Source organism: Falco peregrinus, chromosome 11 (genome assembly GCF_023634155.1).
Source record: "Falco peregrinus isolate bFalPer1 chromosome 11, bFalPer1.pri, whole genome shotgun sequence".
NCBI lineage: Eukaryota > Metazoa > Chordata > Aves > Falconiformes > Falconidae > Falco > Falco peregrinus.
The window spans coordinates 777639-795397 of NC_073731.1; the positions used below are offsets into that span (position 1 = coordinate 777639).

Here is a 17759-nt window from a genome sequence, read left to right on the forward strand (position 1 = left end):
TTTTCTGGCTTTAGATCAGAGGCTGTGGCAAACAGGCTGCAGCAGGTACAGACAGTGCATAGATCTATCGCTCAGGAAAACCAGCCAACCCCTTGACAGTGATTTCTGACAGATGTAGTCAAGGGCTGGGGTAAGGCCAAGGGTGAGGCAGATGATCTGTAGCACCTGGGAAGAAAAAGCATCGGGCAGAGATCTTCGGAAAGATCCCAATAGTCAAAAAGGCAGAAATGCAAGATTTTTCCCTCTAGTTTTTCTCAGTGTGGCAGTGCCTTCGAGTCCTGCCATTCACCTCACCACCCACTGCAGACAGCGGGTCCTTCTGCAGATGGAGCTTCAGGCTGGAGCAGCCCCTCTCGCAGCAGGGAAGGTGCCCTGCCAGCCATGGTAGATGTGCTGGCAGCAATGTCCTGAAGTGTGGGGACACAGGGTGACACCTTGGGACCCCAGCCTTTCGCTGGAAGAGAGCAGCACAAGCTGTCTCTGGAGGCAGGTACCGTCAGTCCCTCGCCCTCTTTTTTTTCCCCTGCAAAGATGTATTATTTTTCACTTTCTTTTTCCTCTCACCCCTTTTTTCTCCTGCAGGTGCACCTGTGGCCAGATGTTCATCACAATGAGGTGGATTCTGCACCTTCCGGGGTACTGTTACATCTCCAGAGGAAAGCAGGATGCTGAAAGCACACATGGTTTCCACCCTAAATTAAAAAGAGTGTGTAAAGCTGTTAAGATTAGTGCACATCAATCCCTGCATTTGAATCAAGAGATACTTTCGTTTGGCAGCGATTGGGGGAAAAAAAGCATAATTTCATTCAAAGTGTATTTAATAAGACAGAAGGAGACAGATTTCTTTGACAGTTTTACAGCTCTTATCAGATTACATTAAAATTAAATTAAAACAATCTAAAAGAAGTGTTAAGTACTGAAGGGAGAACACAAACAAAACACTCCTCTTTGTAGGCTTTCAGGGATGGGGTACTGATGTTGGTTATCAGGGATATGAGTAACAAGATTATTCTTGAGTCAATTATGAGCCCATCAAGTGTCAGCGCCAGGATCATGTCACTGGCCTGGGGCTGTGGTACCACAGAGGGTGAGCACCGAGACCAGGAGTAGAGGGACAAGAGAAACAGAGCAGGAATCATATTGGGGGGCCCTCGCTAAAGTCATCTTATTTTGTGGGCGTTGGGGTTTTTTTAATAAAACACCAGAATGTTTGACCCTGTCTGCTTTTCTTCTGCTTTCCTTCCACTTTTTTTTTCTTCTCCTTTGTACTGGCCACAGCACTGGGACTGGTGAGGCCAGGTTAGCGCCATCCCTGGCAGCATTACAGACCTCTACCCCCTGCTGCAGTTACCCCAGCCCCTCCTGGCCTCTCTTCTCCGCCAGCACCATTTTGCCACAATTTTCTCAGTTTGTCACCGTGATCCCTGATGCTCCCTCCCAGCTCCTCCCCAGTTAGAGGACTCTCTGCCAGCCCTTGCCCGTTTCTCCAGGTAAGGGATTTGGAGCAAGAGATGCTGTGGGAGGCAGGCAGGGAGGTGCTGAGCAGCCCACCTTCTCCCAGGCGGCAGCACTGGTCATGGGTAGGTGAGCACCCTCAAGACCCCTGCTCCTCACATTTGTTCCACTGTGGACCACCATTAAAAGAAAATCTGCTGGGGCTGAAACAGCACGAGAGACAAATAAACTGTGCAGTCCTACAAATCTGAGCTGTCAGGTGGAGATCAACCCCTTTCAGCTGAAACCTGGAAATCTTACTTTGGGAATAAGGTTTTCCAGTATGTAAATATAATGTATGCTTGTCATTTTAAATAGCACCAGAAGCGTTTGAAAGTTTTGATATTATTTTAGCAAGCACAAATATTTTCGAAAGCAGTGTAGTCTTCCAGAACCAAACCTGGTATGTCACAGGTACAGGCTGAAGAAAGCCAGATTCTTTGCCTGTTTTGAAAAATAACAAATTTGTCGTATATGAAAGTGTTTTCTTGTTCCAACGCCATATAGCCTTTGACAGCTTTCTTCACTGACAATCAGCGATGCATTCAATATATGTCAGCCCGACAGAGCGCGTTTCATGGCTGACATTCTGAAATAACAAGTTTTTAGTGCCTCACCTTGGTGTCAAAGGGGAGACGTTTATTTTGACGTACATATTAGTAAAGAGAGCTGTTATGAGGGACCTTCGGGGGGGGGGGGGGAGGAAAGCAATTTAACCATGGAAACCTTTTTATTTCCATTTTATCTGCTCCCATGACTGAGCAGGAACATCATGCTGATACAAAGGCTCTGGAGAAGTCTTAGTACTACAAGTATCTCAAGGAGGGTGGGGGGATCATGTTCACAGCTGAGATGCCAAAGCTCCATTTTTTCGCTCCTACATATATTTTAAGGAAAGGGCAAGCTGTGGTGGACCTCGGTTAGAAAGTCAAGACCTGGGGAAAACATGCCTAATTGTGGAAATTGAGGCAAGCGCAGACCCAGATCTCACTTGTTGGTTCTTGCGAAGATGTGAAGTCGCACCGTGATGGAGGTCTCCATAGCTCATCTTTGCTTTCAATAAACAGCAGAGTGAGGAAGAACAGTATGACTTTCATCACAAGTGTGTTTTATGTGAATTCAATAATAAAAGGCTCCCAAATCTGCAAATCCTTTGCATATGTATTTTCTTGAGTAGGTAAGCTCTTACATGAGCTAAAGCCTTCCATATCTTATTGAGCCATTTATTTAGCACGGATATGCAAAGGCTAAGCCAGGCAGCAGCCATGGTTATTCAAGTGACAGAAGCTAATTTGGGGACTGTTAAGTACCACTACATCAATTCAGCAAAGCTTTTTACTTTACATTCAGATTTGGTTTCTCTGGGTTTGACACTGTGGGTGCTGAAAAACACTAGGAATGCTGCTGGATCGTGACACTGAAACCCAGTGGCAGAACCCTGACCCACAGGATGGGGCCGCCTTGCAGCAGCACCCAGAAGCTTGTCCTGATGAGCCCCTGAAGCCCCCAGCTACTGCCGCATCCTCAGCCATGCCATGACTACCTTGCAACTACAGCTGATGCTTTTATGTGGCAGTTGTTGGACAGAAGTTCTAATGAAGGGTAATTATGATGGTGATCTCATGCTAATCGTATACTGATTGCTGTTCTAATTATGCTTAAGCATTTCACAGCCATCCACAATTTTGGCTATTGATGTAGCATTTCTTCTTAATTCAAATACTCTCATGGTATTTGAACTTCATGGGGTCACTGGAATTTAAGCACTAATTTGGCAACGTCCTTTCAAAGGGACCTAAGTTTTTATGTGAAGATGAAAAAATTGTGGGTTTCCTCTCTGCTTCGTTTGCCAGCTGGAGATGTAAATGCAAGGTCTGTCAGAGCTGGTCCAGCACTCAGGGAAGGTGAGGCTTTTTCCACTGGCCAATGGATTTTGGTGACAGGACATCAAAGAGCTCTGCCAGCTTGACAAAGTGGCAATTCAGAGGAGAAGGAACCAGGAATTTTGTTGACACGTTTCATTTCTATACAAATGGAAAGAAGCCATTTGCATTTTCTTGGTTATTTTCCTGAAAAACAATACCGTACAAGAAATTCAGTAAAACCAACTATTAAAAGGGGGCCCTGCTACCATAACTGTTTGTCAGCTCCCAATTATTTTTGGAGTTAATGTCTTGGTGCCTTGCATTTACCCCATTTTCTGGAGATTACTGCCTTGCCCCAGGGTACTGAACAGGCTGGGGCCCAGCTTTCCTCAGCACCAGTCTGGAGAATTGGCTGAGCACCACAGCCATCGTAACTGCTGTAGTAATACCTAAATTAACAGATTTATTAACATTAACATTATATTTACAGATGAAGCAATAATTTAGGATTACATGTTTAAAATCTCAACAGTCCCCCAAAGTTACGCCACAGATTTCCAACACAATGGCGGGGAGACCTCTTACAGCCCTCACATGCGTGCCTGCTGTCTCCTGCACTGGCAACACTCACATAGTCCACATATTTTAAGCCACTGAAGGCTTCAGAGGGCCCTAAAGGCCTACAAATGCCCTCAAGGCTGGCCCCGGGGCAGCCTCCGAGGAACGCTGAGGGGCCGCTGCCCAGACCCCGGCCAATTCGGGGTTTACTGAGCGAGCGGCACGGCCCAGTCAGGGCGGCGGGACGGAGCACGGGCACGGCTCCCTGGGCCGCAGTCCCGCAGGTGCCTCCCTGCTACGGACGTGCGCACCTACGCGCTGTGTATGTCCGTGTCGTATCTATAGACACCCGCATACGGCCCGCTGCCGACCCGCCCCAGCGCCGGCCGCGCCGCAGCACTGCGGAGGACAGCCGCGCGCGCGGGGAGGGGCTTCCGGGGCGGGGCCGGCGCGGTGCACGGCGGGAGCCGTCGCTTTGGCCACCGGCGTAAACAGCGCGGCATGAGCAGGCCGGACCCGGCCGCCGCCGCCCCCCCCCGGGCCTGCTGCCAGGGCCTCGGCGGGCTCCTGCGGCGCCTCCGCGACAGGTGAGCAGACCGTGCGCCCTTCCGCCGGCCTCCGCCCCCCGGGCTCGCCCCCCGCCGCGCCCCAGTGGGGTAAGGGGCACCGAGGGGAGGGGCGGCGGCACCCGCGGGCCTCCCCGCCAGCCCCTGCCGTGGCGGCCCGGTGCGCCCGCGGCTGCCGCAGGGGGAGGCGGCTGCCGGGCCTCTGCCCTGGGGAGGCGGGGGGAGGCGGCCGATGCCGCGCTGCCGGAGAGCTGTAGCGGGGTGATGCGGGGGGTGAATACCTGGGGGCTTCTGCGGGGCGGGGGTGGGCAGCCCGGCGGCCCCGGCAGCGTCCCGGGGCACTTACGGCACCGCCTGGGGGGTGCCTGAGGCGGGCTCACTGCGGGCACCCGGCTGTCGCCGCGGGTCGCTGCTGCCTGGGCTCTGGGTCCGGGGGGTTCTGAGAGCGCGGCAGGCCTCCTGCTGGTGCTGCTCCTGCTGGTGCTGCTCCTGCTGGTGCTGCTCCTGCTGGTGCTGCTCCTGCTGGTGCTGCTCCTGCTGGTGCTGCTCCTGCTGGTGCTGCTCCTGCTGGTGCTGCTCCTGCTGGTGCTGCTCCTGCTGGTGCTGCTCCTGCTGGTGCTGCTCCTGCTGGTGCTGCTCCTGCTGGTGCTGCTCCTGCTGGTGCTGCTCCTGCTGGTGCTGCTCCTGCTGGTGCTGCTCCTGCTGGTGCTGCTCCTGCTGGTGCTGCTCCTGCTGGTGCTGCTCCTGCTGGTGCTGCTCCTGCTGGTGCTGCTCCTGCTGGTGCTGCTCCTGCTGGTGCTGCTCCTGCTGGTGCTGCTCCTGCTGGTGCTGCTCCTGCTGGCCTGGCCGGGTCTTTTGGAGCGCTTCTTGCAATATTTATAAAATTGTTATTTTAAGCAAACAAGCAAATGATACAGATGCTGGTATTGTGGAGCTGGCTAGCTGATGAATGGATGTGTACAGATGTTTCTTCTACAGACACCTTTTTAATCTGTAAAAAAAAGTTTTTTTATGTGTTTCAGTTTAAGATTTATGATATGACTTCAGGAAGAAAGCGTGTGTGGTGATGCAGGCTTTCTGCTTTGGCCTGAGAGATGTCCATCTGTGGTCAGTTCCTCTGAAGCTCTGTGCAATTAGTGATGCTCCTGGCCTTTTACTCGCTGTAATAGCCACAGTAATTGGTGTCAATTAGCACTTTTTTCTGGCCAGAGGAAGTCTCTCGAGATCATTTATGGTATTTAAGCAGTACCTGTTTTCCAGCTCCTGCAGAAGACTTTGATTTCTGGGTCTTGTGCTGGTGTCTGAAATGTGCGGTATTAGCAGAAATAACAACACCGTGGCTGTGAGAATATGAATGTGCACATAGATAGTGCTTTTACAAAAGTGCTGCGTTATGTCTTTGCTAATATCCTGTTCTGGTCTGGAAGACTGCTGGCAAGCAAAATGGGAATAACTTGCTGTTTAAAAGACTGGATAAGAATATACAAAGTATACTTTTATTGTATAGAAATTATTAAAGATGTGGGCCCTAGATAGGGAGGGCACTTTATCTAAATTGCAGTGTTAGAAAATGAAGAGTGAGGGCAGATTAAAATCTGAGCGTTCTAGACTGCATGCTGCTTTAAACTATGTCTTTGTATGCAGATGTCCCTCGTGTTTAGGATGGGAGATGTCTTGTACTTCCTGAGAGCCCTGTCTGCATGAAGTTGGGTCACCTCCTTTGTAGCTTCTCTGTTGTCTGAGCTAAGGCTGAGCTCACCCTGCACAAATGGACTACCTACCCCTCTCCAACTCCTCTGAAACCTCTGGGAACATAGGATGTTTTGAACATCTGCTCGTCTCTCTAATTCAGTTGCACTGAAACATTCAGGAGTTATTTGAGGAAGGGGAATTACAGACAGCACAATGGCATAAGCTGTGCTTCCTTTGGAGATCCAGCTTAACAGGTCTTGTGATAATAAATAGAACTTTTTTGCCTGGCAAACTTCTGTTGTATGTACTTTCAAATATAAAATAAAATATGTATTTGTACCTGGTGGTGGCGACAAACAAGGAGTAATTTATATTTTTTTAACCAGACTGCAAGTTGTATGCTGCTTTTGCCTCTGGGAATGATGCTGCAGAGGCAGTTGCCTCTGCAGAATTCCTCAAAGTGATACCTTCTATCTAACCAACTTTTTAAAGTGTAAAGTATAAAAACTTTTGTTAAGTCACTGGAGCGTTTCAGCTTCTTAAATCCTGCTTTGGAATTCTGCACTGATCTAATGTCAAGTCGCCTGTTCCTAAGACCTGAAGTACCCAACAGCTGTTTCGCCCCTGACGGCAGTCCTGCTTGCGCTTAAGCACACAATGAGCCACTACTAATAAGCTGTTTTGCAAGATATTGAGTATGGTGAGGAAGCTACTGCTTGGTTATGTCCCTCATCTGACTAGGTGAACTAGAAGGGAGTTCTCATGAACATTTCTTTTCAACCTATTCTCATAAATATATTTTTTCTTTAAATATCTAAGCTCTGTAGTGCTTGAGAAATTAGCCACCAGATATTAAGCTGCCAATAAATGGTCAGTGTGGACTGCCTTGAGACTTGTGCAAAGAACGTGTAACTGTGCTTCAAATTACACGTTAGACTCTGTTGGCCATGTTTTATTTCCCAATGCTGGTACTTTGGCCAATCTAAAGATAAGAATCACTGCGTGCATAGGCCTCTGTACACAGGTCAGTGGTATCTGTTATGAGCAAAATTAGAAAGAATTAGGCTTGAGGTGTCAAAGACCTTAAGTGAATCGGGGCAGAGGGTTTACCTTCTGCATTTTATACAGACCTGACCATGTTGTGATTACTCAGCACTTAATCTTCAGTGGTTGCCAGTGAGAAAGGCATGTGGGCAATGACTTAAATGCATTATATAGTTAAGTGCTGTACTTAACACTGTGACTAACTTTGCAATTAGCTTTGCTTTTCAGACAGTGAGGCCAGGTGCTTCACACTGAGGGGGATTTGCAGTAAATGTGTGCAAATGCTGAGATGTCCAGAACAGAGAATGTAAACCAGGTAGGGATTATTACTTTCCGAAATGTCAGCTGGTATCGGTTGTATGTAGAAGATGGTAACAAAGAGGCCTCCTCTAACCCACCCAGGAGACCAGCAGCATCAGCTAAGGCTTGAGCAAGCTCTGGCCAGGCTCCAGGCTGGTAAGGTGGATGCAGCTGAATGCTCAACAGTTGATTTAATGCCAGATTGGTGTAGTAAAACAACTGTAAAAATAACATTTCTTACTTTTATGGGAAGATTGCATTGTGCCCAAGTGTTGCACAATTTTCTATGTACTTATCTCAACAGGGTATCGTGACAGGAGTACTGTTATTCCTACATTATGGATGCGAAACTGAAGCACAAAGAGACTAAGGCCTGGTATCTCAAAAAATATTGAGGCATCTTAGTCCTGCTGGTTTAAATGGGAGGTGAGGGATCAAATATCGCTACAGATTGATGCCTGGTGAAATGACAGAGATTAGAGAGAGCTTGCAGCTGACCGGAGAATTCAATTCTGCTTTCAAATCCCAAACCAACACTCTGTAGACTGAAGAATCAGGGTTCTTTGAAAATGAGCCACCTGAATCCTTAAAAAGTTCTGGTATGCTATTTTTGCCCGTTTAAAAAAAGGTTGATAACTGACTGTTTGCACCATTTTAATCTAATGCGAAACTGCGTGAACAAATAAAACTTTCAGGTGGAAAGCTTTCCTTTTTCATGTAAAAAAGGAGGGTGTGGTGCAGCGGAATGGCCAGGACGATCCCTGTATTGCTTTAAGCTTCGCTTCTGTCACTGACACAAAGAAACTGCTGAAACCTCGCCAGAGCCTGGGCAAGAAAATCTACAAGTAAAGTCTTGATTGCCTCTAATTCAGTGCTTGGACAGAGCTGTGTTGCAAAACACCACGAGCTGTGCAGTAACCATTTTAGGCATCTGTAATGATAATACTCAAATGTTGAGAGGCTCTTACCTGGTATTTTTTTATACTGCTTTGTCTTGCCTTGAGAAGACCTTACTTCTATATTCATGTGCTGTCTAAATATCTGTAACAGACTAATGAATGAGATACTGAAAATCCACACTGGTAGGAGGGAAGCAGCCTTTCAGGAGCTAAGGAGTGTGATGTACTACCCATGGTATCAAAGAATGAGAAATAGGATTGGAGCCAATGGCTGTTTGCATCCATTGGCTTTTACATCCATCAGGATATCGGTGATCTTCACTGAGTCATGAAAATTACTTCTAGAAGTGTAAAAACAAGATCTTGAAATCTGCTTTTGCTTAGCTGTCCATCATGTTAAAGGAAATTGAAAGGATGAGATCCCAGATGAAGCGTGGCTTTTAAATTGCGTACATGACATGAAAACCTAATCTTATTTCAGACAGTGGCAGGATCAGATGCGTAAAATGGATGCCTTGATCTCACAGACTAAGAAGCAGAAAGGTTTTTTTTCCCCCTTGCTTTCCTTTGCAGGGCAACTGGGAGGAGGCAGATGTGTGTGGCTGTGGTGCGGACGTGTCTGTGGGGGAGTGCACAAATCCACAGATAAGCATACCTAGCCGTACAGGTGTATGCGATCTCATGTATATGCCCACATCACTTGCATGTGTACAGCCTTCCTCACTACTAAGAACTTGATGCTATTTTTTTAATAAGCAACTCGAGACACTTTGATTGTTGCAGGGTTTGTAATGTGAATTTACTAGAAGCCCCTGTCTTATCAATTTAATTTTTTTTTTTTTGCTCGTGGGATGGCTGCTCATTTTCAGATGCAGTTTGTAATTATGAAATAGTATCAGCTTTGCTCTTTTCTCCTCCCTGAAGTAGATTTACTTTGAAATAGATTGTAGATAAGAGAAGGAGTTTGTTCTTAAGCACATTGATCATCCCCATGGGCCTATAACCTTGCGTTGCTTTTGGCGGATACAGATGGCCCCGTAGCATTTTCACAACTGTAAATATTTTTGATGGTTACTTTTATCTGTTACCCTGTATTAAGTACTGGCAGGTAGTGCTAGCACATCTCTAGATGTACTTGGCTTTAATGTGTAAGTGTGAAATATGTACTTGATTTTCAGTTCAAATTGTTAAATAAAATTCTTGGATAGGACATTGGGTCTGTAAACCAGTTGGGATTGGTTTTTTTTTTTCCATTTTAATGCATTGATTCATTCCTGTGAGGAGTTCTGGGGAGCTGTCCATTTGAACAAGTTCAGCTGAGTATTTCCTGCATTGGAAGTGATCTGCTCTGGGACTCGGAGTGGGGAAGAAAGGGAGGCATGAGCCCGTGATGAGTCTCAGGGTTCAGAGCCCTTCTTGGGGCTGCTGGAGAAGGGACTTGGAATAGCAGCTTAAGCTGGGCAAAAGTCTCTGGCTTTTTGGTGGGTCTTGTGTGGATACATACCTGTTCAGGCATCTTTTCCCTTTCAAACAACATAGCTCTTGTTCCAGCGAGGGACAAAGAGAAAAGTAAAAGCTTTGAGGTTTAGGGTTTTTTTGTTTGGCGGTGTGGGGGGGTGTGTGTGTTAGTGATAAGCTTGGCTGGCATATCAACCTGTAAGACTGCTAATCTAGCAAAAATGTGCTTTCTGCTATGAAAAGGTTATGCTCTGTTAAAAAATGCTTTATTTCTTGCATTTGGAGAGTTTGAATTGTGAAATAGTTTTATCTTACTGTCTTGTTTGTTTTCTTCCAGTGAAGCCAAAAGGCTAGAATTAGAAAGAAAACTGATGGAATACCGAAAATCTGATGCATACCTGTAAGCCCATTGAAAAGCTTCTTATAGGTTATTTTATTTTGGTTGCAAAGAGTTGGGTATCGTGGAATGCTTTTGGAATGTGACCTTGAAGGTTTTTTTATAATAAATTTATATTCGTATGTTAAGTATAATGTAAGATTAATGTCTCTTGCGTTATTGGTGAAATAACTTCAGCAATAACGCAACTGCCTTATTCTATTAATACTGTATATGTTATTGTCTTCGTAATAACTAACATGCAAATTGGTTTTATGCAACTTTTACAAAATCACTGTAGCATAGTTCATGCAAGAAAGTCCTAGGGTCTTGAAAGTCTGAAAGTCTTGGCAAGTCCTGGAGGAAATTCTAGGTTCTGGTCCTGATGCTTGGATTGTTTCTGCATTATCTATTTAATGTAAATTGCATATACAGGTGGTACAAAAAACCAACCCAAACCCTAAACAACAAACCAAAGTGCAATATAACCCAAACAAACAAAAGAGAAAAAAACCTCACGGAAACCCTAATCAACAAACTAGAACAACAAAAGAGGAATTAAAAGTGTCTCATCCATTGTTCTGTTCCTTTCCTCAAATGTGTTTTGTAAAGCTCAGAGGTGACTTTTCTGTCTTGGCTCAAGGGACCAAGAGCTAGGTGCAATAATGACCAATTCCTCAGGAACTCCTTTTATGAAAGAGGACCTTTAGATTAGAAAGCGAAGGTGTAAATTACAGAAAAAAGTGCCTAAACAGTTTGGGGAGCATCACATGTACTTTGTTTTCTGTTTTTATTTGATTTATTTGAATCTAACAAGTTATGAACTGAAGTTTCTCTGAAAATATTGGTATTTTGGGGGATATAGGTTTCAGTTTCACTCCTGATTTAAGCAGACCTGTAGGCACATCGAGACCAAAAAGTGCTCCTGACTGCACCTGGTTCACATTTTCCCATTGTTGGCACTAAAGGCTTGTGTGGCTGCCCTTCATAAGAAAATAAGTCTGGCTCAAAGTGAATCTGCTTTTTGGATGGGTGAGAACTGGTGTAGATGGTGTTTTCAGCTGGATTACTCTTGGCCTAAATTGTCACTTGGCCACACAGGGGATAGTATTGGCACAAAAAAGAAAGGCATGGAGTGAGATGCCACTTTTGGTGACAGCATGGATTTAGGTTGGTTTAAAGCAGTTGTGAAACTGCAGCCTTCATGTTACAATTTGTATGACTTGTGGAGCACATTCTTCTAAATACAATTTTCATTTTGTTTTAATGTGATGTGACTAAAACATAATCCATTTAAAACAGATTTACAAGAGTTTTTTAATATACTTGCCCTTCTGAACACTAAACCCCCCTGTTTCAGTCTGAAGTTATGTAGCAGACATCCTGTCAGTTGTGTTATGAAGCTTTGGACAGCTGTGCAGAAGGACATGTCTACTTCTTTTGCAAGGGCTGAGGGGGCAGCTCCTACGTAAGCATTAGTATGCATGTGTCTGAAGAAGGGTGGTTGTAAAAGATGTGTTTATACTAAAATAATATGAAAATAAAAGGGTTTCTTTTTCCCCCATAGAATGAAAACAAAATACGTGAAGCTGAAAAGATACTTGAAAGAAATAGAAGAACGACAAAAAGGAGCTCTTCTGCGAAACCAGACCTTTTTAAAGGAATTTGACCAATTTGAAGCTCATATGAAAGCTTCAAGTTCAGAGATGATTCAGAAGATGGAAGTAACTTTCTATAAGCCTTAATACATTAGTGTTTACTGTTAGTACAGGGTTGCTAAATTGGCTTTGTCTGAGTATTATGCACATTAAGACTTCAGATGCTAGTGAAACCTCATTAGATGTTTTGGAGTGCTTAAAATGGTGGTGTTTGGGGATTTGAAACTAACCCAAACTCTGCTAATATATGATGTAATGGACCCTACTTGTAGCTGCAGATGTAGTCGGCAATACTTCGCAGAACTCTACATCTGCTCTACAGTCTTCCAAGTCTCTTGGAAGAGAGGAAGAACTAAGGTTAAAAAAGTAGAGATAGTTCATGTGTTTGGAGTTTTAGTGATACGATAATAAACCAGTGTTATCTAGGTTAGGACAAAAAGACTAGTTATAATAGTTTCACAAAAAACTTTGTTATAAAACCATATTTTAGTAAGGCTTTTATTACTTAAAAATACCCAAATATATTTCATGGAAGTTTTTCAGGACGTATTTAATAATTTTGCTGGTGTGAACACCCTAAATAGCTGTAGTTAGTCTTGCCGTTGCTTATTGCTCTGTCTTCATCAGCAGAGGAAGTGTCAGAGTAAATAACTTGGGTTATAACAAAGTACTGTGTTTGAACTATCTGGAATAAAGCTGAGCTCAAACAAGGCCACACTTAGTTCTACTACTTACCTTGATGTTTGAAACAATTTGAAACAGGATTTTTTTTTATCATAACTCATGACTGAAGTACTTTGAATAGGCTACTCTAAGAAAAAGCCGAGCTGTGAGGATTTTTGAGTCATTATTAATATGTTGTCTTGCTAGTCACTGAAGAACAAATCAGGATTTTGCGAAGTGATATAGTTTGGCGATGATCTCAGATTAAAAAAGGAAAAAAAAGTAACATGCTCATGCCACTAATATATGGAGTCAGATTTTTGGAGAGGGAAAATCTGGGAGGGAAATGAGTTCAGCAGTAGCGCTTCTTCAGAAGAATTTGGCAGGGGCTGTTTCGGTCCCTCTGCTGCACCCCTTTTTTAACTTGCTGGAAGAAAGTAGGAAAGAAAACAAATCAGTTGAGGCATTTTAAGCCCCTGTGATGGGGTACTGACACAACACTTTTGTGTGGCTCTCTAGAACTCAGTTGTGATTGTGTTTTATTTCTCCAAAATGCAGTTTGAATTAAGACAGGAACACTGTCCAAGGAGTGTACTCCTTTCCTCCCTCTTTCTGCTGTTCAGGAGCACACAGAGCTTGATCTGAGACAGTAAAACTTAGACTGTGATCCTCTTGAAAGGATGTGTCTAAAAAGCCTGGGTCCAGGTTCCCGAAAATGTAAACGTGCAGCAGCACCCTTGGATGACAGTGGTACAGGACTGAAAAGTGTGGGGTGGCTGAGAGGCTAAATGCAGCAAGTATGTGAAAAGAAATACATAAGCACTTCTGAAAGAAGCTAAGAGGAGGAAAGAATCCAACTGCAACATAAAAACAAGGGGGAGCAGAAGGGGGGGAAAGTGTAAAACTTAGAAAACAAATGAGGAAACCTTACTTTGAAGTGTTTTTGAAACTTTTCTCTCGGTATGCTCTGGAAGCACCACACTATGAAGTGTTATTACGGTTTAGCCTGACCTAGGGATGTAGAAGCAGCAATGTGTTTTATTACCTTTTTTTTTCCTGCTGTCTGGTTTGCCTTTCACTAGCTCCGTCACAGTAAAGGGCAAGAAACCCTTTGTATGCAGTTCTTGCATTAGAAAAGTTCCTTTCTTTCAGTAGATAAATGTATGAACCGAATTGTGAGCCTTTGTCCTTTCTAAAAATCTTTGGTCCTTTTAACTGTGGATGTTAATGCATTTTCTAGTCCTTTTTTGAATCCTCATAAGGTTTCAAATGCAGTGTAACGTGACAAGCCCAATCCAGTAATTTTGCACTGTGGCTAGAAAAAACAAACCCGTGCCCCCCTCCCCCCCAGCTTTATTGTTTTAAAATTAGTTGTCTTTGATTTCATTGAAAGCCTCCTTGCTTTTTTTATTAAGAACACCAACTAGCTGGCCCCAGACAACTCTCCCCATGTTAGCTATAACTTGCAATGTGTTAACCCTGCCTTCCGTTGTTCCCATTAAAGTAAATAGCCCTGCTCTCCCTTTTTCTGTGCTCACGGGGAAGATTTTTACGTATGGCATTTGAGATGGGGCAGTGGGACCCATGCGTGTTGGTTATTGTGCACTCTGAAACGCTGTAGGTTTGCATCTGCCCTTCCTATTTGGGGGTTGCTGTCCTTGACTTCTGTGTGCGGAGCTGGTGGTCTGGGGTGTTGTTAGCTGGTCTCCCTGTCTTTGGAAATAAGGAAGCTCTCTGGAAAAGACATAGCCATCTCTTGTGGTGGCGGATTATTTCCACTCCACTAAACCAGTGGGCTGGCTAACATGCCGTGGTTCATACCCACATTAATAAATTCCAACTGTAGGCTACCTAGTGCCTGGTAACTCTTAAGCATGTTGGATCTGGTGACATTCACAGAGTATACTTTGCTCGCTTCAGTTTCTGCAACCCCCAGCCCGCCCCTTTTCTTTCATTTTAAATTTTTATTTAAAGCGGGGCAGGACAGGGTATGCATTGTGATGCTAGGTTTCCCCTGTTGTTTTTAAGAATATATATTTTTTTTTTCCCCCTGAGTAACTCTAATGCACGCCAGTTTCACTAGGGTGGGTTGTTACAACGTACTGGTGTGAGTCACAGTTGTGCCATGAGTGGGTCTGCATGCAGGGTTTTCATTCATTGCTTCCATTTTGATGTTTGTGTGCCATCCATTTTATTTTTTGCCAGGTTGCACTTACTTATTTTTCTGAGCTGTTGAACAAAGCACAGATTACATATCCTCTGTGTTATGGTTATGAAGAGCCCCCTTGTTGTGGATTGCATAAGAATTACGAATCGTTTAATCTATCATGGAAGTACACAGAAAGAAATCATTACTATTTTCTCTCTTCTTTCTTTTTCCCCAGGAAGGGGGAGTGCCTTTTAGGAATGCTTTATTAAAACTATGTGCACATTTTATTATGAAGCTGTAGCTGACCAAACTTGTTTTGTTTCTGAAAAATTCACTTTTTTCCCTCTGTTTGCATGTCTGCAATTTGTTCGGTAATTTTTGGGAGTATAAGTAAATATGCTTAAGCTTTCAAGAAAATCTAATAGTTACATTTGAGTTTATTTTAAGCATCTTTAATTCTCATGTGGTTAGTTTTTGTTTCTTGAAATTTCATGTTTACAATTTTATGAACAGCTTCTGTTACCTGGGAAATAGCAGGCTTGCTGAATGCACCATTGGAGTGCAGTGCAGAGCTGGTTAATTGTTTTAAAGATTTATTTTCATGCATATTACCTGATGCAGAATAGGTATTGAAGTGCTTTCATTCAGGGCCGATGTAACTTGTTATTGGGGTTTACAATTACTAACAAACAGGATTAATTATAGGTGCTGCATGTGCTTGGCTTTTATGCAGTAGTCCTACTACGAACGCATTACATTTGGTCAATTAAACAATGTAGTGGAGGTGAAGACGGTGTGTGCAGTTGTTTGTTAGTAATACTACAGCAAGTTGCCTTTCATGCTGGGTTGCTCTTTATAACATCTGCCATATATTTTTCCTTATAATAGCTCAGTGAATTGTAAGATGATGTATGTAAAACAAAAAGACATCCTAAAGCTCATTTCATCCCAAAGCAGCAGATTTGTTGTCTGGATAGAGCAGAAATAATTTGGCGTAACAAATACCAGTTGGAATGAAATAAATTTCAGTCAGCAAGTTATTACTGTTTTGTAGGATTCTAAATTACATGAACGAGTACATGTGTATTAAAAACCTGTAGAATGCTGTGTACAGGCCATGTAATTTGTTCAGGGGAGCGGAAAAATTAGGAGAAAATGGGATCTCTGGCTTTTTAAATATAGTCCAAGTAAAAAGTGCTGCTAGGATATTACATTTAAAAGCGCACAATTTGCAAAGTAATATTTGTTGATTTGTGGTGGAGTTTTTTTGGCTTTCAATTTTATGTAATAGATTTGTTCACTTTTAGGCATGGTATGGAAGAGAAATTAGAAGTATGTTACCACTTCAGGAGGGTAACTTGTCAGCAGAAGGTGACAGGGAAGCAGAATACAACAAGCAGGTAATGCGAAAGAAGTGTGTGTGAGGAAATGTGTTTATTACATTGATGTGCTTTCCTCTGAGCTGCTGCATGAAGAGGCAGGCATTGCTAAGCAGTCTTTGCGTGGGGATTTTTGTTGTGGCATTTGTAGTGTGAAATGCTGTTTAGTGACTGAGTGAAGTAGAATAACCTGGGTAAAAAGTGCAATTATTTTAACCAAAGATCTAGAATCAGAAAGGAAGGAGAGCACTAACTCTTTATATTCATTTTTGTGTTGGTTTTTGTAATTCCTGTGCCGAATAGTGTGAAAATGGCCTTGACCGAGGAGGAAATATTCTTAATGAATGGTATTTTTAAAAATGCAGTAGTCAATTCATACGGTGTATTTATAATTTTGTGCATTTTGACCTTTTCTCAGAAGAAGCAAAAAGAGATTGCGTATCTAAGTAACAGACAAAAAGACTGACAAGGAATACTTAAATATATTCTGCTATATATCTGCAGTAATGCAGGCTTCTAATCCCTCCTCCTATCTCCATATAAATGATACAGTTCAAGACCATAGCTGTTTTCTTCACTAAAAGCAGTAAAGCTCTTTTAGATGAAATGTCTAAAAACATCTTGTAATAACTTGGAGCATGCTGGCAAGAGTAGTCACTTGTGACTATGTGTGAAACCCCCTCAGCTAGTCGATATTGTAATAAGCAAAAATGGTAGCATCACTCCATTATTCAGAAAAGCCAACAGCATGCTTGTCCCTTAGGCTACAGCATTCATTAAGAAAAGCTTACTGGGCTGAAAGCTGGAAACAGATGATAACGGGATATGATTTTCATATTTAATGCATTCCTTGGAAGAGTATGTGTGCTGCAGATTGATAGAAGAATCAACTGCTACTTTACTAAAAGACTTTCTAGTTTGCCCTATAGCTACCGATGGAATCATTCAGCCAAGAAATTAACTTTTCCTCCTTTTACCTGCTTTATATATCTGCTAAGCAGGCAGCCTGGCTGCCAGTAAATGTTATTATGCAGTTAAATGTTTGGTATTTAAGACTCTTATCAGAAAAGAAACAGAGGCCACACTGTTTTGTTTTTATAGTAGGAGGAAGGTTTTCAGTTTTCTTTCTTCAGTGCATTAGCAGTTGTTAATCTGAGTTTATAGGAAGTTTTCCCCATAGATTAAAAAGTTAAAAACCTTGAATTTAGAGCATTCTTTAAACTGTAATATACAAAGCAATGAACCTGAGCAACCTTGACCTATATAAGCAGACCTCCAGCAGTTTGTGAATTACATTTTTAATTCAGCTGTACGTGAAAAGGTGAGTTTATTTTTGACCGCTAATTTTGAACCTTCAATTAAAAGCAGTCAGTGTAGGAGACGTGATTTCTAACCTATGGAAGAGTTTACATAAATACTAGAACTTCAAAGGCTCAAGATGTGAGTTAGATTTTTAAAAACTCTTAGCAGGTTTTGGACAGTACAAGAACTTGGTGCATACCCAAATATGTCACTTCATGTTGAATTACAGTTAATAGCTTGATTGTGGACTCTTTGATCCCGTTCTCTTTTTTTCTCCTCATTCTCCCTCCTTAAATACAAAGGCAACTTCAGTTAAATTGTGCATCCTTTTGCCTTGTCTGTGTGCTGTGTCTCAG

General features: G+C 43.1%; 1 protein-coding gene across 11 annotated transcripts in view; it reads left to right on the top strand.

The window, feature by feature from the left end:
• Nucleotides 1-4368: 4368 nt before the first annotated feature.
• Nucleotides 4369-17759, top strand: part of KIZ (kizuna centrosomal protein) — a 51253-nt gene continuing 37862 nt past the window's right edge. For 7 of the 11 annotated variants that reach the window (XR_008749103.1, XR_008749101.1, XR_008749102.1 and 4 more), the window contains exons 1-4: nt 4369-4504; nt 10214-10276; nt 11820-11976; nt 16030-16122. Coding sequence is in view for 6 of the 11 variants with exons in the window: in XM_055815886.1 (XP_055671861.1) it covers nt 4419-4504; nt 10214-10276; nt 11820-11976; nt 16030-16122 (399 nt within the window). In the remaining 5 variants the exon portion in view is untranslated. Of the gene's footprint in view, nt 4505-6127; nt 6430-10213; nt 10277-11819; nt 11977-16028; nt 16123-17759 lie in introns of those variants that run through there. The other 4 variants (XM_055815888.1, XM_027783280.2, XM_055815891.1 and 1 more) reach the window with 4 other exon arrangements.